The following is a 27,662-nucleotide window of genomic DNA, read 5'->3' as shown; positions in this document are numbered from 1 at the left end:
GAATGGTAGTGTGTTATTCATCTATGTGCCTGGCACCCTCCCTGTTTTTATATCTATCTCTCATTCCCTCCATCATCCTTTTGCCTTGTAACAACAGGAATTTACAGACCAATCTTACATCCCAGGTCATCCCCACCCAAAGGCTTTATCCCTTGTTCAAGGAGTGTGAATCCTGCTAAAAGAGATCCAACAAAATCTTACAAGAAGGAATAAATAAAACTCAGAAAAAGACTGTTAGGAACATACTCTCAGTTGAATGCCACCCCCCTTACCATTTCCCATTATCTTGGGCAATTGAAAGCAGAGGGAACGTGAAAAGAGAAACAAAAAGCTCAGCCTTAAAGAAAACATTACCTCAGAAACAAATTTTTAAGCATAGAACTTAATAATATCATAAATTTATTAAAGCAAGAACTCAAACATAATGTGAAGCAATAAAATGAGATGAATTAGGAAATATGGAACTAAGGGAACAAAATGAGAATGAAGCAACATCAGTCCAAAACTAAAATAAATTTGAAACAGTAAGGAACTTAATGGCCTGGAAATTGAATTGTCATAAGGGAAAAGCTTTAGATAATTCTAGAAGCAAAAACAAAAAAGAAATAGATGCAAGCAATATAAATCATCATAATGGGGGTACAGCATAAAGATAATTGATGTTCATAAAGTAAGGAAGCTCATTCTGAAAAAAAGTTGACCAGAAAATATTTTTGAAGATATAATAAAAGAAAAGTTTTCTAATATATACTAAATTAATCTTAGAAGATTATGTGTTCTAGGAGGAAAAAATTAAAAGTTGTACATTGACTAACTCTGAGCTGGCTCCTAGTTGTATTTATAAAGACTTAAAAAAAATTTATAGCTATACAGAAAAAAAGGCAAATCACCTCAAAGAGGGGACACTATCAGTCAGGCCAGCACCAGGCTTCTCATGAGCATCATTGCCAGAAGACACAGGAGTGTGTGTACAAAATCTTGAATGACAGAAATAGTGTATTAACACCAGGTAAATGTTAAAATTCAAACAGAGAACTAAGAATAAATAGACAAATAGAATGTAAATGTCATAAACTTTGACAAAAGAAAGATGATCAGTCTTCATCTAAAACTGATACATGTCAAATGAAAAATCTATTTAAGATAGGGTTTTTCAAATTCTTAACTCCAGAGGAAATTTTAGGAAATAGTATCTCTAAAGAAATATGGATCTTCAGTTTAGTATTTCCTTTATTTTCACTTCAGCTTAATTTACATTTAAGTACAAAGATGTAATTTACTCTTTTTGTTTAAAACATGTACTAGTACAATTTCTTTAAAACTTACTGTGATATTTCTAGGTGTTGTGCATTGTGGGTTGAATTTTTGCTTCTTTTAGTATAACAGATTGTTTAATTTTTTTATAGAGAAGTTTATCTAAAAATAAAAGATCATTTTAAAAAGCATGTAAAACATAACAAGTAAACATATTTACCCCAACCAGGGGTCTGTATGGGGGGTGGCATGGGCACTGGTGCTCCCAGTTGGACAGTCACCCAAGCTGGGAGCTGCTGCTCCTGACCAAGTGGTTTCTCTTCTCTGTTTTTACATTTATTTTAACAGCCTGGTGGCTTTCATTTTCATTATCACGCACTCCAAGCTTTCTGGAAGTGAGGGGCAAAACTACTCATCCTGGATGGTCATCATTTTTCCTTTTGCCCATTTGCCTGATCTAGTTAATGAGCGGTCTGAAGTACATGATGACTTTGCTACATTCATCTGGAACAGGGAAAATGATCGGAAAAACAGCATTTCATAAATGAGTGGATTGAAAAAAATTTGATCAACATCGTTTTGTAGAGATAGCAACAATACTGATACTATTTTCTATTCTTTAGCTCAAACATTTTAGTTATGACACCCCACCCCTGCCCCCTTTTTTTTCTCTTGCTCTTCTGATTATGGTGTGCATATCAGATTATGATTTAAAATCAGATTAGTGGTATTTTTTTTATTAAACAAATGCATGATAGCACATAAATTATCACAAGATGACCAAAATATTTTTTATTTTATGTAAATTGTATCTTTAGTAAATGCAAAGTGGTTATTATGGTGTATAAATTTTGGTTTAATATGAATTTCAATTATGTACATTGCAACTGCTATTTGAAAATAATGAGAAATTAGAGTATTTGGCTGTTTTACAAATAAGTAATATGAACTTGAATAATTTTTGCTTATGTGCCTAAGGAGTCAACAAATGGAAACAAACTAAATTATGGCAAGTAATTATTGCTCAAAAATATAATAGTTGGCAGAAATTATGGGTTGTTGATACAGTTTAAATAATGATTTATTTCCAGCACAGCCAGAAATGGAAGCGGTTTTACCTTTTCTGTACTAAGCTCTATCTATCTGTTTCCTACCTACCTGTCATTAATGACAAAGAAACATAGCCATTGAATATTTTGTTCAGTTAAATTGGTGACTTTTTTTAAACTGAGGGACATTACAACACTATGACTTTTTAATTTGTTGTTGAAGAGCCACAAATAAATGGCTTATTTTACTTTCCTATATTTCTGTTCTTGATATAATTGCTAATAAAGCAATATTTCATGGTTTTCTCAGGTAATATCTCATGATTATCTTGAGATATAATTTGGTATGCTTGCTCTAAAAATTATTATGTATTAGTAGTCCTCTTTCTTATAAGAATATCAGTATTGCATAGTTTGAATAATAATGTTATTTTACAATTTGCTGAGAAGTTTGCTTTAAAAGAAACTATGATAAGATGGTCAAATACATTGCATTAAAAAGTTGACTGTTCTTATTTGTGGGCCAGCTCACTCTGTGTAGACAGAGTTCTTTGCACTGAAGGTAAAGGGAGAGCATAATTTAGTTTCAAAAAGATCTGGTTCCAAGGTCTTGGTGGGGGAGGGGGAGGTCAAGAGAGTGGTACAGCATTCTAGAAATACTAAGGTCTTTGTGCGATTGGTTTAATGGGTTTTGATTGGAAACATTCTTAAGAATGTTAGAATGAAGTTTTATCCAAAATAGGCTTTCCTTAAACTACTTTGTTCAGTTGTCATAACACCCTCTTGATAGTAACCTTAATTTTAAAAAAATTATAGTTGGTTTATGTACCATTTTCCAATTATTTATTTATTTATTTATTTATTTTGACAGAAATCTTGGAGGCTGGTACTAAAGGAACTTCTGAATCACTTAAAGGCGTGAAACGAAAAAAGATTGTAGCTGAGAATCACCTGAAAAAAATACCAAAATCTCCCCTGAGAAATCCTCTTCAGGCAAAACATAAACAAAATACGGAAGAGCCACCTCTCGCTGTTCTTCAGAGTACTTCAGAGTCTCACAAAAAACAGAATCACAGTCCTGTAAAAAATGGAAAGCAGTTTACTAAACAAAATGGAGAAACACCTGGGATGATTGGCGAGGCCGCCAAGTCCGAAGACCGCATCTCCCCAAAGAAGCCCTTGTTTCTGCAGCATCCATCTGAACTGCGTAGGTGGAGCTCGGAAGGCTCTGACCCTAAGTCAAATTTCCTCCATGGAAAATGTGACTCTAGTTCTTTGCCAAGTCAAACCAGGACTGACCATAGTGAATGTATCTCCTCTAATTGTAGTCCTACTTCCTCCTCATATGCAAACACCGCATTCGATGTCTTACTGAAAGCAATGGAGCCAGAACTGAGCACCTTGTCACAAAAGAGCTCATCTAGTGCAGTTCAGATAGAAAAACTAAGACCAAATAAAACTGTACAACTCCCCTCTCAATTACAAAACAGCTCAATAGATGCCCCACATCAGACTTCACAAGAATTTGTTTCTGAATCACAGTCTTCTTGTACCTCATACACAGTGCATGTGTCTGCTGCTCAGAAGAATGAGCAAGCATTGGTTCAGTCAGTTTCTCATTCATATAATTCACATGAACACTTTGTTTCTAAATCTAACCAACAAAATCAACAGCTTCCAGCGTGTGCAGGTTTCACAAGACCACTGAACCTGCACAGTCAAGAGAACCCCAGACTTGAACAGATGTATCATATAGCAGTGACATCATCTGTAGGTCTAACTTCACCTTCCAGTAGAACTCAGGTTACTCTTCAAAACCAGCACATGGATTCTGCTTTGCCCAAGTCAATTAGTCCAGCCCACTCTACACAGTCACCCCCAACACCAGTGTATAATTCAACTCCTGTCGCCTCTGTTGTGAATCACAGCGTAGAGCAAATGTGCAATCTACTTCTGAAAGATCAGAAGCCAAAAAAGCAAGGAAAATATATTTGCGAATATTGCAATAGAGCTTGTGCAAAGCCGAGTGTGCTTCTAAAGCACATCCGCTCCCACACTGGAGAGCGACCTTATCCCTGTGTGACCTGTGGATTTTCATTTAAGACTAAAAGTAATCTATACAAGCACAAAAAATCCCATGCACACACTATTAAACTGGGTCTTGTCTTGCAACCAGATGCTGGTGGTTTGTTCTCTTCACACGAGTCCTCCAAAGCACTTAGTATCCATTCAGATGTAGAAGATAGCGGGGACAGTGATGATGAGAGCGCTGCTGATGAAAGACAGAATGAGCCAGGCTCCTTGGACCTGCAGCCTGGGCAGTTAATGAAAATAATATCAAATTCTGAAGTTTTACCAAAATCAAGTTCCATTCCAAGCAATCTAGATCATGTGGTAGGTGACGTTTTACTGCACGACAGAGCCTCAGAATCACAAGCTGTGACAGAGTTACCAAAAGTCGTGGTCCACCCTGTCAATGTGACCCCTTTGAGAGTTGACAGCCCGAAGTTTACGGATTGTAAGCCTGAACTTTCTAGTGCACAGAAACAGAAGGACCCTCAGGTTACTAGTGTACAGTCACATTCAGCCTGGACGTCCTCCCTGGAGACTGATGAAAAGTCCCGTCAGAAAGGGGACATGGATCAGTCAGCGGCAAAGCAGGAATCCCATGTAGGAACAGTACATGCCCAACTACAAAGGCAGCAGGCTACTGATTACTCCCAAGAGCAACAAGGCAAACTTCTGAGTCCTCGAAGTTTAGGAAGTACAGATTCTGGTTACTTTTCACGGTCTGAAAGTGCTGATCAGACAGCGAGTCCCCCAACCCCCTTCACCAGAACATTACCTTCCACAGAACAAGACTCAAGTAAGAATAATGGGCTCTCTGCACCTCGTGCCAGCCCACCAGCACCTTCTACAGGGCCAACAAGTGAAAAAGCACTGATTTTACCAGGTCAGATGCGCCCACCTTTGGCAACAAAAACACTTGAAGAACGGATATCAAAGCTTATCTCAGACAATGAAGCCTTGGTAGATGATAAGCAGCTGGATAGTGTGAAGCCACGGAGAACCTCTCTTTCACGACGAGGAAGTATCGATTCCCCCAAATCATACATATTTAAGGATTCTTTCCAGTTTGATTTAAAACCAATGGGACGGAGAACAAGTTCAAGCTCTGATATACCAAAGTCTCCTTTCACCCCTACTGAGAAATCAAAGCAAGTGTTTCTTCTGTCTGTACCTTCCCTTGACTGTTTACCTATTACGAGAAGTAATTCTATGCCTACCACAGGTTATTCAGCAGTACCTACAAACATAATACCTCCCCCTCACCCACTGAGAGGAAGTCAGTCATTTGATGACAAAATTGGCGTTCTCTGTGATGATGTCTTTGTATCGGGACCTAACACTTCTGTGCCCCAGAGTGGACATCCCCGAACCCTTGTCAGACAGGCAGCAGTAGAAGACTCTTCAGCAAGTGAAAACCAGGTGCTGGGTACTGGGCAGTCCTTGGAGGAGAGCTATCAGGGATGCAGTGCCACGAACGAAAATGGGGCAGCAAGGAACAAGTCCTTGGCTCCCGGCCCACATGTAGAGAAAAAGAAGTCTCATCAAGGGCGAGGGACAATGTTTGAGTGTGAAACTTGTAGAAACAGGTATAGAAAACTGGAAAATTTTGAAAATCATAAGAAATTTTACTGTTCAGAATTACACGGACCAAAAACGAAGGTAGCTGTGAGAGAACCTGAACACAGCCCTGTGCCCAGCAGCACACAACCCCAGATTCTGCACTACAGAGTGGCTGGTTCCACAGGGGCCTGGGAACAGACGCCCCAGATCAGGAAAAGGAGGAAAATGAAAAGTGTTGGAGATGATGATGAAGTTCAGCAGAATGAAAGTGGAGTTTCTCCAAAAAGCTCTGAAGGCCTTCAGTTTCACAATACTCTGGGCTCTGCTTCCAGTTTGCCTAAGCATACTGTTGTCTTAACAAGTGAGCAGCAGCATCAAAATATCCAGTTGCAAAGCCCCCAAATACAGCTCATTGGCAGGGGCCCTGACCAGATCATGGATCTGAAGCTGTCTACCATCATGGAACAACAGGTAGGCTCAGTGACCCAGGATAAGGCAGAGTTGAAGAGACACGGAGCTGGGATCTCAGTCATCCAGCACACCAACTCACTGAGCAGACCCAGTTCACTTGACAAGCCTGAGTCTCCAACTTCTTTCCAGGAACTCAGTGGAACAGTGAAGGTTGGTTCCCTGAAAGTGATAGGAATTTCCCAAGAGGAAGGTCACCCTTCACGGAACACATCTCATCCTCAACAGCCTGCACTATTAGATGTTCTTCGAGCAGAATTTCAGGAAGGTTCAAGAAAGATTACTAGTGAACGGCATGTGTTAGGACAGCCCTCAAGACTTGTTCGGCAGCACAGCATCCAAGTCCCAGAAATACTGGTCACAGAAGAGCCAGATCGGGACCTTGGGTTCCAAGGTCCCGATCAGGAGAAATCAGAGAAGTTCAGTTGGCCTCAGCGTAGTGAAACATTGTCAAAGCTGCCGACAGAGAAACTGCCACCCAAAAAGAAGAGGCTCCGTCTGGCTGAGATAGAGCATTCCTCGACGGAGTCCAGCTTTGATTCCACTCTCTCCAGGAGTCTGAGTAAGGAGAGCAGTTTATCTCACACCTCAAGTTTCTCAGCTTCGTTAGATGTAGAGGACGTTTCTAAAACCGAGGCCTCCCCCCAGTTCGCTTTCCTCAATAAAACAGAGTTCCTCATGATCCCAGCTGGCTCTCATACACTGAGCATTCCTGGGGCTCACCGGGAAATGAGGCGAGCTGCCTCCGAACAGACTAGTTGCATGCCAACGTCCATGGAGGTCTCTGACTTCAGAAGTAAGTCATTCGACTGTGGAAGCATAACTCCACCTCAGGCAATGCCACTTGTTGACTTGCAGCCTCTGGCATCCCCTTCTGGCACAGGGGTGAGTGGACACGTGCCCCTTTTAGAAAGAAGGAGGGGCCCACTGATACGGCAGATATCTTTAAACATTGCTCCAGAAAGTCACCTGTCTCCTGGGAACCCATCATCTTTCCAAACCATTGCTATTCCTGGTGTGAATGCAGTGCCACTTCAGGGGCCTCAGCTCACTAATACATCCTTAGCTGAGTTTCCCACAAATACTATGCACTCCCAGACTCAAGTTAAGGATCTGCAAACAGAATCTTCAGATTCCAACTCTACTAGCATCTTTCCTATTCAACAACTTTTTGGTCTTAATTTGTTAAATCAAATTCATGCACCCCTTAGCCACCAAAACACACATATGTCTCTGCAAGTGCCTGCACAGAGTGTCAAACTAGATGCAAATCCCAGTGTGTGTGTATCTTCCAAAAGTGAGGATTGCTTTGCTCCCAAGTACCAACTGCAGTGTCAGGCTTTCACTTCAAGCCTGTCTTGCCCTTCTAATCCTGTCCATTCTGTGCCAAAGCAAGTTCTTTCAAATCCAGTGGGGGCTGATCATCAAATGAATTCATTAGCATTATCAACTGAACGAGTAGACGCCATGGCTGCTTCTTATCTTCCACCACCACTGAAACCCGGGCCGCTAGGTAATCAGGTGCAGGAGGTGCCGACATCATTTGCGCTGCCTGTGCATCTGCAGAGTAGTGTTCCAGGGTACTGCTTTGCTACAGTCACACCTCTGCCACAAATCCTTGTGACCCAGGATCTGTCTAGTCAGCCTGTTTGCCAGGCTAATAGTAGTGTGGTGCCAATCAGTGAAGAACAAAATTCCCAGCCCAAATTGCAAAAAGTTAACCAGAATGCTTTACCAAACCCAGAGGAAGAACTTGTTTGTGAAAATGTTTTTTCAGAGATGGGCCAAAATTCTTTTATATCAGAATCCTTGCCTGGAACTCAGAAAATGTCTATTGGTAGACTTTCCCCCCAACAAGAACCTTCAGCTTCTAGTAAAAGGATGCTTTCCCCAGCAAATAGTCTAGACATTGCCATGGAAAAGCACCAAAAGCGAGCTAAAGATGAATATGGAGCTGTTTGTGCAACAGATATTAGACCATTTGAACCTTTAAGTACAAGAGCTAATGAAGTTAATAAGCAGAAGAAACCTGTGTTAGTAAGGCAGGTTTGTACTACAGAGCCCCTTGATGGTGTGACATTGGAACAGGGTACTTCTTCTCAACCTGAAATTAGTAGTGAGGCTATTAATTTGACAAATGTTTTACCAGAAGATAATTTGTCATCAGGGCACTCTAAGTCTGTAGATATAGAACCTATAAAAGATTTTCAAGAATTTGAAAACATCAAGTCATCCACGTCATTAACTCTTACAGCTAGAAATTCACCTGTTTCTTCAGAAAATACCCACATTTCTCCTTTGGAGCGTGTAGACAATAACCAAGAAAGGAAGTCTTCAGAGGTTAAAAGTCAAGGTGACAAATTGAACATCCAAGAACAAAATCAACCTACAACCACCACTCTTTCAGGATTGGGAGCCGGAGACATGCAGCAGCTGTCTTTTCCCAGCCTGAAGACCACAACCAGCTTTACATGGTGTTATCTGCGGAGACAGAAAACATTGCATCTGCCTCAGAGTGACCAGAAAACTTCAGCCTATACTGACTGGACAGTAAGCGACAGTAATCCAAATCCACTTGGTTTGCCTACAAAAGTTGCTCTTTCCCTCCTTAATTCAAAACAGAAGATTGGAAAATCACTGTATTGTCAAGCAGTAACCACCCGTTCCAAATCAGATTTATTGGTCTATTCAAGCAAGTGGAAAAGCAACTTAAGCAAGGTACTCGAAAGGTTATTTATCTTTAAAAATAGTTTGTGCAAATGAGTTTTAACATGTCTTGATGCCTTTAAATTCTTTAATTCGAAGTTGTGAATGACACATTGAGCTTTATGAGTGTGTAGTTATTTGAAAGAAAGGATGATGAATATGCTCTAGGAGTTATACTGATAAGGGTTAGCTGGAGTCCTTTCTACTTTGAGACATTTTGAAAATTATAACTTGCCCTGAGCACTTTTTTTTCTCAGATGAATATTTAAGTCTTAATGGTACAGTAATCATGGTCTTACTGTCATCTTCCTCCTACATGAAGGTTTTATTTTTATTGTTAAGTAGGATGAGATTATGTTTATGCTTTACCCTTACTAATGCAGGGGAACAGAGGTGTGAGTAATTGAAAATTGTTATATATCATCCTATATAATAAAGAGGTAATAAGCAAATTGACCATCATACCCTCACACAAGATGGCCACTCCCATTTGGCCACAAGATGGCCGCCACAAGACAGCTGGCAGGGGAAGGCAGTTGTAGGCAATCAGGCCAGCAGGAGAGGGCAATTAGGGGTGATCGGGCCGGCAGGGGAGGGTAGTTGGGGGCGACCGGGCCGTCAGGGGAGGGCAGTTGGGGCGATCAGGCTGTCAGGGGAGTGGTTAGGGGATGATCAGGCTGGCAGGTAGAAGCAGTTATGGGCGATTAGGTGAGCAGTTGGGAGCCAGCAGTCCTGGATTGTGAGAGGGATGTCTGACTGCCGGTACATCCCCCGAGGGGTCCCAGATTGGAGAGGGTGTAGTCTGGGCTGAGGGACACATATCCTCCCCCCAGTGCATGACTTTCGTGCACCGGGCCTCTAGTTTTGAAATATAAGCAGACAGCCATTCTGCAGTTCTCAGAATCATCTTAGTGCTAGAGAGGATTCCCTACATAACTAACTCATACACTTGATAATTACTTGATTTGTTCATGATTTATAGAGTAAGTTGGAATCAGTCTTATTAGAGTTGTTGGCTTTATAAAATAGGAAAAATAATTTAAGTGATTAAGGATAGATGGATAAGTAGATAAATGGGTAGATAGAGTATTGTGTTGGACTCTGAACATTCAGAATTATACTTTAAGTCCTTGACCTCTGTAGGTTCACAAGCATATAATACAGGTTCATAAATTAGGGAAATATGTTCATCAATAGGAAAATACCATAATTCAGTATTATAATAGAAGTATGCACAACTTTAAAAGAAGGAAGTCTCTGACACTACCCCTAGGTTGAGGAGTATTCCAAAAGTGCTGACTTTAGCTGAGTCTTTAAAAAAAAATAGGGGTTTTTATTTATTTAGTTTTAGGCAAATAAGAATGAGAAATTTTGAGAGTCTGATGAATGACATGGAAGTGAGAAGGAACTTGGTTCATTTAAAGAACTTTGAGGAGTCTGTCATGGTTAGAAAGTGTTGTAAGTTTGAAACAGTGACATACTTCGAAGTTGGAAGTGTAGGTAAAAACCAGAGAATGTATGCATGGTGGTGGAGAGCTATTGATACTTTCTCAGTGAAGGAGTGTCCATCCAAACCATTCAGAATTTAATTTTGAAATGCTCAGACTCATTCTAGATGTACTAAATAAGAGTCTTGGAAGAGGAGACCTGATCATGAGACTTTAAACAGAGCTTCATGTGTATTCCTGAAGTGCCTTTGAACAGTGGCTTTTCTTTAGTACCAAGTGCCTTGGTGGAAATGCCTCTGGAAATGCGTATATTCAGATTTAGAACTAGGAGAGAGCTCAGGTAGAAGGTGTGGAGATTTTTCATTGTGTCGGTGTAATTAATGAGATTACTCAGGGGACATGTAAAGTGAAAGGGCCTAGAATGGATTAGAGAATCACTACTATGTAAAGGGTTTGAATGGATGAAGAAAGTCCACATAAGAAACTGAAAGAGATTGTTAATAGAGGGAGGAGGAGAGTTATGAGAAAAGTGGTATCACACAGATCAAGGAAGACGGTGTTTCAAGGAAAGCTGTTCAAGCCAAGAGGTCAAATAAATGTGAAGACTAACACGGTGTTTGGACTGAGCAATTCTAGTACCACTGGAGACTTGAGTCATATGGGAAAGTGGCTGTGGAGGATTAGCCCTTGGGTTGACTGTTAATTCACAACCCAAATGTTAATAATGTGCTTAAAATTCAGACTGGAAAAGAACAGATAAATGCTAAAGTAAAAGGATTACTAGGAGAAACAAGGTGTCACCAACATATAATGCCATTGGGTGGTCAAGGGTATAAAGAAAAAGGAAATGGTAAGCACTTTAGCATTTAGCTCATTGGTAACTGGTAAATTAATAGTAACCAGATTTTGATGGTAAGAAAGTGAGCAAAAGATAAGTGGGAATTAGGATGTCTGTTAAAGGTATAAATAAAGTCAAGGCAAGGTGTGTATATTGCAAGTGGTGGGGAAACATATGTTTACCAGGAAAAGAAAAGGAGATGGTTGGTTTTTACCTGTCAGGTGCATGGCATTACCTCTTCATACTGCCTTTTTGAGAAACAGTCCAGCAGCTTTCCTTTATTTCTGGTTTTGTAAGAGCAGGGGCTTTCCAGGGTCCACTTTCTAAGGCCACAGAGGCCCTCTGTCCATGGCCACTTACTGTTGAGTCATCTTGGTACGATAGATAGCTGTCCACATGGTGATGTAATTTTTAAAGCAGGTTTGTAACAAAGAGGCCCTTCATTAGAACGTTGTGCTTGGAATTGGCCAAGAGGTTGGAGTTTAAGCCTTTGCTGTTAACACTTGATCTTGGACAGTGACTATATAATCTCCTTGTGCTGCCTGCCTCACAGACATGTGGGAGTGGAATGGGGTGAGGACTGAGAAAACTTGTGAATGGTGTGGTTGCATAGAGTTATAATTAAGGTGGTGTTACCATAATGTTTCTATAGAAGAGTGCACAGTGTAATCATTTTGAGTTCATTAGCTTTCTCTAGAGATTTCATTATTATCAGGCCAAAAACTAACCCATTTCTGTGTCTCATAGTTCTCAGTACTCAGGAATTTTGGAGAAGATAGAGGAAACACTATTATGGTTTAAATTAAGAAGAAGAAGAAGAAGAAAATATTGGGAAGCGGAGCTTAACTGCTTTAACTTAGCAGTTCATTGAATTTGAAGGGGATTTAGTCATATTTCTTGGTAGTATAAGACATTATTATATCAAAAGGGGTGACTAGCTCTTTGCCATCTCCAAAGAATAAACTCTGAGAAATACACTTAAATTGCAGTATGAGTGGTTAGTTAGATATAAGAAGAAATATTTAGTCTATTAAAAAAAAGTTCCTGTTAAACTCATGTTGTGCCAGAGTGGGTGGTTGTAAAGACTGCATTTTGGGGTGTCAATGGGCTGTGGTAGGAATTAAAAATAGCATAAGAGTTATTGGTTTGCTGTGATTTACCACAGATATATTAAAGATAAGGGAGGAAATAAAGCAGATAACCTTTAACCTCTTACTTCCTTGGAATGCATTTCCTGAAGTTAACTGTGTACACTGTTTATTTTCCAAGTGAAACATTAGCGTGTTTGTGTTTTCAGTTTTATTAAATTAGTTTCTCTTTTTTTTCCCTTCCAGAGAGCATTAGGTAATCAAAAGTCCACAGTAGTTGAATTCAGCACTAAAGATGCCTCTGAAATTAACAGTGAGCAAGATAAAGAAAATTCCTTAATCAAAAGTGAACCAAGAAGAATTAAAATATTTGATGGAGGGCAAGTACAAATTTTACTTCTTAAATGTACATTTAAACTTACTTTTTAAATGTACATTTGCTTTCATGTAAATAAAGAATTATCAGTGCCAATTTTATATAAATATTGTAAGGTATCTCAGCTTATTAACAGAATCTTCATGGCAAAATATATATTTAGTATTATGTTAAATAATTCCATTTTGTTCAAGGAAGTAAGAACTATTTAGGAAACATTGTAGATCCTAGGAGTTTTCAGAGTGAACCTTGAGGTTCACATTGATTTATAATAAACAATGACTTGGAAAACCTGCTCTTAAGAGAGATGAACTCATTGCCTATTTGATGTTTCTGTGTATTTGGTTCTGAGAAACCCAAAAGGTAAAAGTCAATTGCAGTTATTGTGACGCTCAGAAAAATTTCAGTATTTATAGTTGTTGTGATTGAATTTAAAAGTTTAAAAGAACACTTAAACCCAGTGACTTAAAAGAGGAAATATTTTTAAATTTAAGTCTAATGTTGATGAATAAGGTTTTTTGGTTAGAATTAGCTATTAGAATATTGAGTGTTGATGTGAAAAGCTGGAATATTCTGTTACTGTACATGCATAAAATTTATATTGCTTGAGTCTGAAAATTGTGCCTTGTTTTTCTTTTTAGGTTGAATTTTAATTATCAATATTTTCTCAGATATATTATCCAATTTCCCTATTTTTTTGTCTTTCTTTAAATTAGATATAAATCAAATGAAGAGTATGTATATGTCCGAGGCAGGGGAAGAGGAAAGTACATTTGTGAAGAATGTGGAATACGTTGTAAAAAACCTAGCATGTTAAAGAAACACATACGAACCCATACAGATGTCCGCCCCTACCACTGCACTTACTGTAACTTCTCCTTTAAGACAAAAGGTATGAGATAACATTCCTTCATGGTTCTTTTCTATATGCATTGAGCTAGTTGCACTAAGAACCAACTTTATATATTCTTTGACCAATGATGTAGTAGCTTAAATGGGACTAATATTAATAATATCCTGTCAACATTGTAGCCTTTTATCTTTATGTTTCTGGACCTCTTGGGGGGGAAAAAGTTTTAATTACATGCTTTTAGAATATATATACATAATAAAAATAACATTTTCAAAGGAGCAACTGCCTTTTTTAATTTTACTCCCCAAATTACAGTTGAATAGTATGATGACTAAGGCATTTTCAAAAATTCTTAATTTGGGGCTGAAGAAGAAAAATAAATTTTCATGATTACAATTTTCTTGATTACTTAGGTGTTAAGAGATTGGAAACATTTCAAATAATAACTGCATTAAACTTATGATTACATTCATGTTTTATTATCTGATTTTAGGCATGTAGCCATTTCTTTTACATGATTTTTTTTTAACCCAAATTCTGTTGAATTTCAGCTTCAAAAATTTTCTAACTTTTGTACTCTTCAATGTTTATAAAACTCACAACTAGTCATTAAAATTAATTTAGTACGCTTTCCGTATTCTTTATACAGGGTGGGACAAAAGTAGGTTTATAGTTTGTGAGTACACAAAACAGAGTTTATTCGTGTATTATTTATTACTTATTGTATTATTTTCCATAAGAACAACTGTAAATCTACTTTTGCCCCACCTTGTAATTTACTTAAATTCTAAGTCTTTATTATAGATAAGGTAATTTTATCTTCTACAAATTTTCTGGTGTATATAATGAATATACTACACTAAAATGTTTACTTTCTCCATTAGGCCCCTTGTTCACAAATCATTATGTGAAAATTTGTTACTTAAAATTGTAATTTCATGTAACACCCTTTAAAAAGTAAGAATCTTTCTAAAACAATGCAATTATAAAATTATCTGTCTGAAAGGATTGTATCTGTAAAATTTATTTAATTGATAATTTTACAGAGTCCATTTTTATCTTTTTGGAGTTAGCATTTGCTTTGCTTTTTTATTGGTTGTCTTTGCAGCTTTTGTCTTAAAGATTGATTACCTCTTTAGCAAAATTTATTACATTGCTTGACTAGTATCTGTTGGCATTTAAAGAGAGTTATAATATGTAACATCTAAGTAGCTTCAAAGTAGTTCTTAAATGCCAATAGTATCTAAAATAAGAATGATAAAATAAAATAAACATTCTTCAGATAGCCTTAAATATTTCTAAAATGTTTCAAGAAATCACGAGGAGTTGGGGAAAACAGTAATTCTGTAATCCTTTGGTTGTGATGTACATCCTTCTGGAAGTGGAGGGTGGGTTTTAGGATGATTTTTCTGGTCCTCTGTGAAGGTTTTAATAGGATAAAGTGCTTTGAGCTTTAACCCAGTGTATTGCTTTTTTTCACTTGTTTTAATTCTATGATTAAGAAACATCCATTAATTTCTATTATGATATCGGAACACTAGTAATGGGACAATATAACTAATAAAAAAATTACCAAGTACAGAATGATGTTACCAATAAAGAGAAGCAAAGTATAATATGAAATGGGTTTTTCTCAATAGGAGGGGAAGGAATTAGTATATTAAAAAATGTTCATAAAATAAGACCAAGAAAGGAAGGAAACCTTAGTTGTGGAAAAGCAAATGAGACTATATAGATTTCTTGGCAAAGAAGAATATTATGAATCACCAAGTATTAATCTTAGTGAAATAACTCAAAACCAACATCATGTGCAATCCTATCTAATAAAAGAGAAACATGGTAATTAGCCGTACATCCGCTACCCTTCCCATTGGCTAATCAGGGCGATATGCAAATTAACTGCCAGCCAAGATGGCAGCCAGGCAGCTTGAGGCTAACATGAGGCTTGCTTGCTTCGGTGACGGAGGACTCCAATGTTCCCCGCCTGCCTTGCTGGCCTCTGAGCTTGCAGTTTGAAACATTGTTACAAATATAGAAGCTAAACAAAACCCCAGAAACCTGCTTTCAGCTGGCCCAGGATCTCAGAGCTGGAGTTGATACAGTGTTTTGATTATAGAACCCAAACAAACCAGATACCTGCTTTCAGCAGCAGAGGCCTCAGAGCTGGAGCCAGAGCTAAAGCTGGCCCAGAATTAAAAAAAAGGAAAAAAAGCAGGTGGGAGCTTCAGTCACCCGCCAGCCTGAAAACAGCCCTTAGCCCCTCACCCAGACTGGCCAGGCACCCCAGTGGGGACCCCCACCCTGATCCAGGACACCCTTCAGGGCAAACCAGTCGGCCCCCACCCGTGCACCAGGCCTCTATCCTATGTAGTAAAAGGGTAATATGCCTCCCAGCACCGGGATCAGTGTGACAGGGGGCATCGCCCAAACCCCCTGATCGCCCTGTGGCTCTGTATGTGACAGGGGGCGGGGCCACAGCCTCCCTATCCGCCCTCCTCTGTTCGTGACAGGGGAAGGCGCCCCAACCCCCTGATCAGCCCTGCTCTGTGCCTGATAGGGGGGAGCTCCCCAACCCCCTGATTGCCCTGCGGCTCTGTGTGTGACAGGGTGGGGCGCCCCAACCCCCTGATCGGCCCTGCTCTGTGTGTGACAGGGTGCGGCACCCCAAACCCCCCCTCCACGGGCCCTGCTCTGTGAGTGACAGGGGGCAGCGCCCCAACCCCCTGATGGGCCCTGCTCTGTGTGTGACGGGGTGGCGCCGCAACCTCCCCATTGACCCTGCCTTGAGTGTGACAGGGGGTGGTGCCCCAACCCCCCAATTGGCCCTACCCTGAGCGTGACTGAGGGTGGCATCACAACCTCCCGATCCGCCCTGCTCTGTGCATGACAGGGGGCGGCGCCCCAACTCCCCAATCAGCCCTGCTCTGAGCCCGACCAGGGGCTGCACCTAGGGATTGGGCCTGCCCTCTGCCACCTGGGAACAGGCCTAAGCCAGCAGGTCGTTATCTCCCGAGGGGTCCCAGACTGCGAGAGGGCACAGGCCGGGCTGATGGACCCCCCCCCCCCCCCCAGTGCACAAATTTTTGTGCACCGGGCCTCTAGTTTTAGATAAATGTTTAATGGTAGACAGAGCGTAATGACCCCTGAAAAGTGATCATTGTATGTTAGCAGTGTACATGTCTTGCATTTCTCTAATATGCTGCATATCTGAATTCACATTAAATTTTTTGTTTTGTCAGATAATTCATATGGATTATGTGCTAAATATTTATTTGAAGAAAGCTACCCTAGCTATTGTGACTGGTAATAAAAATATTAGAAATTCAATATTTCCTTATTCTTGCCATGACAATCAGTTTCCCTGGTAGCAGTCTAGATTTTACAAATACATGTAAAAGAGATTCCATAGTACCTTTAAAGGGAGCTAAATAATAATACACTTATTTTTTATTAGGCTGTAGATTTTTCCCTACTCTCATTTACTTTTATTTCTTAGCCAGTTCAACTCTACTTTTTGAACGTGTCTGGTTATTAAGCAAAAGTAATAGTGATGAAATGACATGAGCTATACATGTATATGCAAAGAGAACAAAATACTACCAAGGGAATGATCTGCAGTGTTAGAAATTGATGCTTCTGGTGGTAACACTTAGAAATCTGTCCTCCATCATTTGTGCTCTTAGTTTATTTATGAGTACATTCTCAAAATAATCTATTTGCTTTCACTATTCTGCTTTAAAGGTCAGTCAACAGGAACTATTCAGTGAGCTTGCATCTCTGTAGGAGCTAGTTCCATGTATATGATAGAAAGCTAGACTCTATTTGTAGCTATAAGAACCCAAAAACTTAATCTCTCATGCTTTCCAGAGGATTTAGATGAATGTTTATTAAATCTGTTGATAATTTTATCTATTAAATTAATGCACAAAGTTTATAGCATTGCTAGGTGATATTTGCATTTTAATATGCATATTTAAATACAAATTGTTTTTTTATTTTAAATTATTTAAGAAATTGATTAATAGTAATAGCTCAAGCTATGAGAAAATTTGCTTATTAAAACTTATATTCCCAAATATGCCTAGTTACAATTATACATTAACTTTTTAGAAAGGAAATAACCTTCTTTGGTTATCTATTTAAAGAATAAAAGCATTTGAAAGGAAATTATTACTGGACATTGTATCTGGGTAATATTTTTATTGTACTAGAAAGTATTTTGACTGTAAGTGGAGATTTCAGCCAATTAACCTGGCCAAACCATTTTTTTATAACTTTTTAATATGAAAATTCTAAAGCATACAAAAAAGTAGAGATTTGTATGATAAACATTGATATGCCCATTGTGTAAAAATAATTATTGATATTTTGTCATATTTGCTTTATCTTTCATTTTTAAATGTATTTAAAGTAAATGTCAGATGTGGCCAGCCTATTTAAGCCATGTTATCTCTGGAATCATAGAGCTAGGCAGAGTTTGATGAATCCTAGACATTATCTAGCCTGGGCACCCTCTTACTTGAACCTTGATGCACTAAGCTATGGGATATGGTGCATACTATCTAATGCAACAATTGGCTTGAACAAGTGTGACCAGTTCCATGGGCTTAGTGCAGTGATGGCGAACCTATGACACGCGTGTCAGAGGTGACACACCAACTCATTTTTTTGGTTGATTTTTTTTTTGGTTAAATGGCACTTAAATATATAAAATAAATATCAAAAATATAAGTCTTTGTTTTACTATGGTTGCAAATACCAAAAAATTTCTATATGTGACATGGCACCAGAGTTTCAAGTTAGGGTTTTTCAAAATGCTGACACGCCGAGCTCAAAAGGTTCGCCATCACTGACTTAGTGCATTCTTAGTGGAATCAAGGCTCTATAAATATAGCAATTTTGCAGGTCCTTCAACTATTGCAAGCCCAACCCCTAGACGGATGATTGAGACATTTTTAGGTTTTCTAAAAACTTATTCTCAAATGCTAATTTGCCCTGCTTACCAAACTCAGTATGTAGGTTTTATTTTCTCAAAGGAGATGGTTTTCCCGTTATGACAGTTTTGTGTGTGTGTGTGTGGTCTTCTGCTTGGTAGCCCCAGAGGAATCTGAGCTCTTCCCCTGCACTAATGAACGCCTCGGGCAAGATGCCCAGTGGTGCCCACCTACCCTGGTAATACTTACAGAGGTCCATACACCTGCTGCCCGAGGAAACACACCTTTAGAGATATTAATGTGAGACATGTAGTCAATACGGTGAAGTGAACTTAATGCAGGCAGTTCTTTTCTTAGGTTCCAAACACTCAGAATTACTGTTTTTAATGTAATAACAACCAAATATAGTTTCTAATAGTCAAGCTCAAAATTAAAAAAGGCTCATTCCTAGGTACCAAAAATAAAAAAGAAATTCCAAGATAGCATGTTGAACAGATGCTTTAAAACAAACAAACAAACAAAAGCCATCAAAGCCAGATACATGCCTATAGCATTGGAGTTTTAATGCTGGTGCTGAAGTGGCGTTCAAGGCCTCTGAAATAAGCCTGGTTTCCCTGTGCATTGACTGTGGACCCATGTGGGGGGAAAGCTACCTGCTGAAAAGCAAAACCCTGTACCTATGCCAAAACACAACAAAACCCGGCCAGAATTAGGGGTATGAAACCATTTAGGTCCCAGGCAGAAGCAATTAGAAAATTAACCCAAAGAAGACATTATTCAAAGTAGAAAAGTCAGATTTGAAAAAAAACAAAAAAACTATTACTAATAAATAACAAGGATCCTACAACATATAGACACCAATATTTTCTTTTTCCAAACTTTAGTCATTGGAATTGTATGACCACAACCTGTACTTTCACTTGAAATACGAATGGAATTTGCCAGTGTTGACAAATGCAATAGCAAAATAATACTATGTAAGCTTAGTAAACATTCTTTTCCCTTAAGGAAATCTGACAAAACACATGAAGTCCAAGACACATAGCAAGAAATGTGTGGATTTAGGCGTCTCAGTAGGTTTAATAGATGAACAAGATACAGAAGAATCAGGTAAGGCTTTATTCCATATTTTTCATAAATGCTATTTATAATGCACTATTTTTTTGCATCCATATTCTTCTTCCCATTCCCATTGATACTGCTTAGTTTCTATTTTCATTATATTATGCGATAGAATCCTTAGTTTGCTCATCTCTAATTTGTCTTCCTTCTTCTCCATCTTCCCCACTGATGTCCAATTAATCTTCCTGAAGCATGTGTCTGATCACACTACTCCTCTGTCTCAAGTCTTTATTAGTTTTTATTTGCCTACCAGATAAAGTATGAACCACTTGACTTTATAGCCTCTACCCTTCTTTCTCCTTTCTGTCTTTTACCTACCCTAATGCTTGGATTTCCTGCTTACCTGACATTGATTCAGCTCTCTACTATACAGCCCTCCCTGCACCCTGCCCCTCACTCCCCACACAAACCTGGCTCCAGTCTGCATTGGTCGAAGTCTTCCTTTCCTTCAAGATCTGCTCATACCACTGCTGTCACGAAGCCTTCTCTGATTTTCCCTTCCCACACTACTTTTGGGGGAAGCAATTTTTCCCTTCTCTGAACTCCTAAAATATTTTAGTTTTTCTCCTGAAAGTACTGAATCCTTTTCTGCCTTATTTTGTGATGATTGGCATGCTTACCTTACCTCCCCCCTGAAACTGTTGAGCATAAATGAGCAGAATCGATGACCAAATAATCTTTGCTTCACCCACAGCCATTAGCAGAGTGCCTGGCTCCTAGTAGCTGCTCCACAAATATTTGTGGAATAGAACATTTGCTTGCTCCCCAAAGTGTTTTCTGTTTTGGAAAACTTAACCAATTGTTTTCTTAACAGTGTTAATTCAACAACTGAAAGTATTTATCTTTAATCAACTTTGAAGCAGAGTAAACCTGATTATCTGTTCTGACCAATCAGAGAATAGAATTATCCTTTCCTACGACATTTTTAAACCCAAGCAATTAACAAAAGAAAAAAGTTGTCCTACTGCTTTTTTGAAAAATGTCCTAAACATTTACCTGCTTGTTTGTTTTATTTAATGAACATTAGTTTGACATAGATAAATTTTCCAAAGAAAAAAATGGTAAGGACATCATTGAAAATACAGGTAACAAACCAAATGCATCTGATTCCACTTGACAATCAGTAACACACTGAATGAATCAGTCTGAATTTATTTCTAAATATGCTAGAAAGGGGGCTCACATCTTAAGTGGTACAGTTGAAATGATGTACTATGGAAGCACTGGAAAGGACTGCCTTTAACCCTTTTTTGGAGAATAAACTGATGTATTCTTAAAAGAAGAAAAGGATAATCATAACAAATTTAGGACAATATGGAGCTTTTTAGGATTTATGTACAATTTGATGCTTTGTTACATATTGAGGATGGCAAAGTTAGGATTTAAAAATACCCAATTAACATGTGTAACTTTTTTGTCCGAGGAACATATTTATTAAAAGCGGATTTTTCCCCAGCTTTATTGAAATATAACTGACATAAATCCCTGTATAAGGTTAGAATGTGCAGCACAGTTGTATAACTTAAATACATATTGTGAAATGGTCACCACAGTAAGTTTATTTATAATTCATCATCTCTTATAACAAAAAGAGAAAGCAAATAGCTCTCTTAACAACTTTCATATATACCATAGAGCACTATTAACCATAGTTATCATGTTGTACTTCTAGTACTTCTATTATAATTGGAACTTTGTACCTTTTGACCACCTTTTCTCTAATTCCTTCTCCCCTCACCTCTTGCCTCTAGTAACCACAAACCTGATCTCTTTTTCTATGGGTTTTTTTTTATTTTTTATTTGGGGGCTTTTTGGTATTTTTGATTCCACATATAAAAGCTAATTTTTTAATTGCTGGGAATTTAATTATGTGTCAGTGTCTTTGTTTATTTCTGTGTCAGTGTCTCTATTATGCTGAGCATTTCAGAAGTAAAAAGCTAGGAAAAATGAGTAACATTTTCAGCAAGTGTCTTTATTGCCCACAGAAGAGAAAAGGCATAGAGGTTGCAATATGAAATACTGATACCTGAACATATGTAAATGTGAAAGGTATTATTATAATATATACTCTTACATGTTTTACTTCTTCAAGAAGAGGGGTCTTATAAAAAACTAGAGGCCCAGTGCACAGATTTGCACCCTCTTGCAATCCAGGACCCCTAGGGGGATGTCGGACTGCCGGTTTTAACCCAATCCCCGCAGGCCAGTCTGAGGGACCCCACCGGTGCACTAATCCGTGCACGGGGCCTCTAGTATGAATATAAGATCTTTGGTTAATCTCTTCCCGCCCTTCCCTCTGAGATTCATCAATCTGTTCCATGTTTCCATGCCTGTGTGTTGAGGGTCTGCCCCCTGGTGGTCAGTGCGCATCATAGCTACTGGTAAAACGGTCAGATGGTTGGACAGTCGCTTAGGCATATAAATATATATATATATATATATATATATATATATATATATATATAGAGAGAGAGAGAGAGAGAGAGAGAGAGAGAGAGAGAGAGAGAGAGACAGATACTAGTGGCCTGGTGCCCAGATTCATGCACATCAAAAGGAAATCGGGAGCCTGCGCCTGCGTGCCCGGGGAATTTCTATGTGTTGGTGAGCCACCGGGAAGTCGCTTGGGGAGTCCCCGCAGCTCCCTGAAAAAATATTTCCAAATGTCCCTTCTGCAGCCAGGGTCACACCTTGCCAGCCAGGAGGTCCCCGGTGGACGCCTTGGGCCATGCTGGATGCTTTCCATCACTCAGAGCCGGATAAGAGACGCTCTGAGGTGAACAATACAAAGCTGGGGATCTTGGGGGTTGGGGTGCTCTGTTGCCTATGCCCCCAACCTTCAGATCCATCTCTCTTTGACTTTTACCCAGATTGTCAGTAGCCACCTTGTGGCCACTATTATATTGCTGCATTCCTCTGTAGCTCCGGGGCAGTCGGTAAGAGATGAGATTTGATCTCAATGCCCGATGGCAGAGTTCTAGGAGCTCAGTGGCAATATCAGGCTCGTCCTGGTTACTCCAAGTGTTCATGCTTCAACTGTTCTCCAGAGATTGTAACTGCAGGCTTATGGGGTACAAGGGATGTAGCAGTGCACTAAGCAGCAGGCGGCCGGGGAGGAGCGCAAGCCGGGACTGGGAGCTGCGCTGCTCCCACTCACCCTGGCCCCGCTGCACCTGCCGCCACCGCTGCTCAGCTCCCACCTCTGCAGCTGTGCTCACCAGCCATGAGCTTGGCTTCTGGCTGAGCGGTGCTCCCCCTGTGGAAGCACAGTGACCACCAGGGGGCAGCTCCTGAGTAGAGTGTCTGCCCCCTGGTCATCATTGCTTGTCATAGCAACTGATCGACCGGTCATTTGGTTGTAACAGTCGCTTAGGCCTTTATATAAATATATAGGTGAACTCATGTCTGTAGAGTCCTCTGAGACATACTTATATCCCAAATTTGCATAGGAGCATTAAGTATGGTTTCTATTAAGTATCATTTACTGTTTAGATGGGCTATCTGATGGACTTGTATGCCTGTCCATTCATGTTTGTATTTCTCTCATTCCAGAAACACTTGATGCAAGTCTTTGATTATAATGCAAATTTACAGCCTAATTCCCTCTTCACATTAGAGCTTCTGATAAAACTAGGTGGTTTTACATGTTTCTCTCTCAGTTTATTTTTTTTAATTACTCTATTTATTGCCAGTGTATTCAAAGTTATTTAACGGGTTTTATTGAATAGTAGATTATAGCATATGGGTCGATTTTGCCAAATGCTATGAAATAATAGAGATCTAGTAATAGTTTATTAATATGCCAACAAAATATATTCTTCTACTTTTGCTTTATTATAGGCTAGTATGTAGGTTTAGATGTAATACACATTTGTTGTTTTAAACAAATATTCTTGTTTTCCTTTTATTCTCTTTTGTGCTTTAAAAAATATGTTGAGTTATTTTAAATACAGAAAGATTACAAAGAGTTTTATTACATGCACTCATGTCCTCACACCAGAGTGGATGATTGTACAGGGTGGGCAAAAGTAGGTTTACAGTTGTGAGTACATGAAACACAGTTTATTCTTGTATTATTATTTATTAATTATTGTGTTATTTTCTATATGAACAACTATAAACCTACTTTGCCCCACCCTGTAAATATTTTTTCACATTTTTTTTCAAATCTTTTTCATAAATAATGTATGTTTGTAAAAACAAGCTAAGTAAGGCATTATACATTATATGTAGTTTTCCTTACCCGTCAATTCCAGGCACTCTCCCCCTCAGAGGCAAACACTAACTGCATTTAAGGGTTTTCTTTCAATTCCTTTAATGTACATATACATGTATGTATATATACACATATGTGCATATATATGTGTGTGTGTGTGTATATAAATATATGGTTTTGTTTGTGAATTTGCACAAACAGTTTCAGCTTGTATGTAGACACCTAAAAATTAATTTTGCTTTATAATTGTAAACTGTTCTCCAGAGGAAACTTTTCATTTCTGTACATCCTAAACTATATATTGTAAGAATTTTAAATTTTAACCAATTTGATGATTGATAGTTTGCTATCTTTGTGTTTTCTTGATTATTATCCTAAGGTTGGGTCTTACTCTTTAAAAAGTTTCATTCCAGTAAATTATGATATTCAGAGATGGGATTTTGCTTAGCAATTCTTCAAATGTTCTTGTGGGTAGAGGGGAAAGCCTGAAAGTTGTACTATTTTCTAGTCTAACACTAGCTATTCCTTCTCAGTCTCCAAGGCTGACTTCTCATCTCCCCAGCCTCTAAATGTACTGCCCCCTGGCTGTGGTCTCCAGTCTCCTTTCTATCTGTACTCTCTAAGTCAGCGGTTCTCAACGTGTGGGTCGCGACCTTTTTGGGGGTCGAACGACCCTTTCACAGGGGTCACCTAAGACCATCGGCAAACACATATATAATTACATATTGTTTTTGTGATTAATCACTATGCTTTAATTATGTTCAATTTGATATACATCCTGCATATCAGATATTTACATGACGATTCATAACAGTAGCAACATTACAGTTATGAAGTAGCAATGAAAATAATTTTATGGTTGGGGGTCACCACAACATGAGGAACTGTATTAAAGGGTCACAGCATTAGGAAGGTTGAGAACCACTGCTCTAAGTAATCTCACCCAGTCTTCTGATTTTAAATACCACCTATATGCTGATGATTCCCATATTTACTCCAAATTTACATATCCATCTGCTTACACACCATCTCCACTTGAAAGTCTAATAGGCATTTCAAGTTTGACATGACCACTTCTGATTTCCTCTTACTTCTAAGAAGCATGCTTTTCCTACAGACCTCGCCCATCCTTCCAGTTGCTAGACCAAAAATCTTGATGCCCTCATTTTGCTTCTAATCCACCAGGTTACCTTTCTGCTCTTCAAAACGTATTCAGAATTCAACCACTTTTAATTACCTTTGCCACCCAACCCTGGTCAAAACTATCACCTCTACTAAATTGCTCATAGTAACCCCTGTGGTTCAACCTTTGCCCCTTTACAGATTGTTTTCAATACAGCAACCAAAGTGATTTGTAAAAATGTACCTCATTACTTTGCTTAAAACCCTCCAGCAGTTCCCAGTCTCCATCAGAGCAATGATCTACTGTACCCTCTGAGCTCTCTCCACTCACCCTTCCTCACTACCATCTCTGGAACTCTTCTCTCACTCCTGCCTCCCTTGCTCACCCAACTGCAACCACACCGATCTTGTTCTTTACTGAACACACCCAGCAGGCCCCTGTCTCCCTTTTGTACTTGTTGCCTGTCTTTGGAATGTCCTCTACTAGATATTGCAAGACTTACCCATTATCTTACCCACTGGTAGATGTTTCCTACCAGTGAGGCCTTCCTGAACCTATTAAAAAACAAAACAAAAAAAACCTCAGTCTCTTACAGCCAGCATTACTTATGCTCCCTGTTCTGCTTTATTTTTTCTTAGAGCACTGAGTGCTACCAGAGGGGAGGACAAGGATGTCATTGTGTTGACTGCTCTGTCTCCAGCACCTTAGGATTGTGCCTATTAAGTAGTGATAACAGTAAATAATTATTGATTAAATGGATGACTGGGAACAAATGACCTACAGTCTGTCAGGAAATAATTCAAGATTATTTTTAGAATTTGATATATTAGTTATCCATTAACTTCCTTTACTAAAATCAAATGGTAGCTATAATACAATATTTAATGCCTTCACTTACAAATAGTGTTTACATGATAGGGCCAAAGTCAATATAGGTATTGTTAAAGTTGTGCAGGCAGGTTTGGTAATTTCTTATTTTTGTGGTCATTGGCTTAGAAGACTAAAAGATAATTTAAGTTATCTGACTATTCCGTTTTTGCATCCTCAGTAATGATCTCTCCAGATTGATAAAATTTGTTTCTTTTTTTTTTTCCTGTAGTTCCAGAGAAGAAAAGTTTATTCCCTTTCAGATTCCTTCCTTTATCTGTGTAGCACCCCAGCATTGCTTAATAGGTGTGGCCATGCCCCAAGAGCTCCTCGCCCTGGCCGGGAGGTTGGAGCTTGCTCTGACTTGGCAGGGTTCACCTCCCAAGCCTGGGATCAGAGAGGGAGCCGTGCAGCCTAGTTGGTTGCAGAAGGGTGACTAAGTGTGTCCCAGAGGAAAGGGAAGGAAGTTATTTATTCATACATTGTTTTATTTCAAAAGATATCAATGAGGGTGTAGGATAAAGGCAGGCAGGCATTCTGGACTTGTTTGAGCAAATGTCCAGAGGTTGGACAAGAATAGGACATTAAAAGTGTAAATGGCACAGGATGAGAAAGTTGGACAGGGCACACCCTGGGACAGTGGTTGGTGAATAGGTCATCCTATGCATGGGATGCAATCATTCTAGGTTTCAACTATACTCACATCTCCCTAGATATAACCAGTCTCTGCTGTGGCAGTTTATATCAATTTCTTGATGTTTGGACACTTGAAAACCATTATCTCTTAGGTATGATTTTTCTAGTATTTGTATTCTTGTAAACATTCAGTGATATATAGTGTTCCTTTTTTTTTTTTTTTTTTTTTTTAAGAAAGCCTAAGTTTTTCGTGTATATTATTTAAAGCCATTTCCTTTTAGGCCCATATGTTTCTGATTTTTAACCCAGATTATTTTCTCAAATGTTTTTTGAAACAAAGAAATAAATGATAATCTGTGACCCTGGAATTTTCATTGCTATGACTTTTGCATTTTTCCCTCCCACTTCTGTTTTATTTTGTGGTGGGAATTTAGACAATAATGACTAAAAGAAGCATGATTTCGTTAAGTTATATTCACCACCAACAAAAATAAATAATACTGTAGAGAAAAAAATCTTTGTCTGGAAGGGTGTTTTTATAAACAAAGTCCATTCCTCACTCTCCCCTAAATGGAGTTTACAAATTTGGGTGGAAAGTCTGGTGTGTCTTTTCCCTCATGACATTAGTTTGTATATATGATTATAAATGTATGATGACTAATTCAGGATCCTCACTCTTCATTTATTAAATTAGGGAGCATTATTCCCCCTGGAATTAATTTCTACTCTGGCCCGGCATCACTGTGGTATAGAGTTTTCATAGACTATCATGAAAGATAAGGACTTGATTTGTTTCTACTTCAGTATTTCCATATGTCTTAAAACATTGCCCTTATCAACTCCATAAAGACATTAAAGGATTAGCAGCATGTTATGAAGTGTTCAATTTTATTATCAATTTCATTTTCCAAGAAAAAATACACATTTTTTTATAAGTAGCTATAGTAGTGGATGAAGTAGCTGGCTTTTAAAAAATTAGAAGGAAGAAAATATTTTTAAGTTTATAGTTTTAAGTTTATAATTTTAAGTTTTGAAATATGTGTCTGCTAGGAGGACA

General features: G+C 38.7%; 1 protein-coding gene across 8 annotated transcripts in view; it reads left to right on the top strand.

Moving 5' to 3' along the window:
* Positions 1–27,662, top strand: part of HIVEP1 (HIVEP zinc finger 1) — a 181,008-nt gene that overhangs the window by 133,584 nt on the left and 19,762 nt on the right. For 7 of the 8 annotated variants that reach the window (XM_036347565.1, XM_036347562.1, XM_036347564.1 and 4 more), the window contains exons 4-7: positions 3,175–9,119; positions 12,728–12,861; positions 13,574–13,749; positions 19,653–19,754. In XM_036347565.1, the coding sequence (XP_036203458.1) occupies positions 3,175–9,119; positions 12,728–12,861; positions 13,574–13,749; positions 19,653–19,754 (6,357 nt within the window). The remainder of the gene's footprint in view (positions 1–3,174; positions 9,120–12,727; positions 12,862–13,573; positions 13,750–19,652; positions 19,755–27,662) is intronic. The other variant, XM_036347566.1, reaches the window with a different exon arrangement.

Source organism: Myotis myotis, unplaced genomic scaffold (assembly GCF_014108235.1).
Source record: "Myotis myotis isolate mMyoMyo1 unplaced genomic scaffold, mMyoMyo1.p scaffold_m19_p_2, whole genome shotgun sequence".
NCBI lineage: Eukaryota > Metazoa > Chordata > Mammalia > Chiroptera > Vespertilionidae > Myotis > Myotis myotis.
Note: the sequence above shows the minus strand (reverse complement) of the source record. Positions and strands in the feature narration are given on the sequence as shown.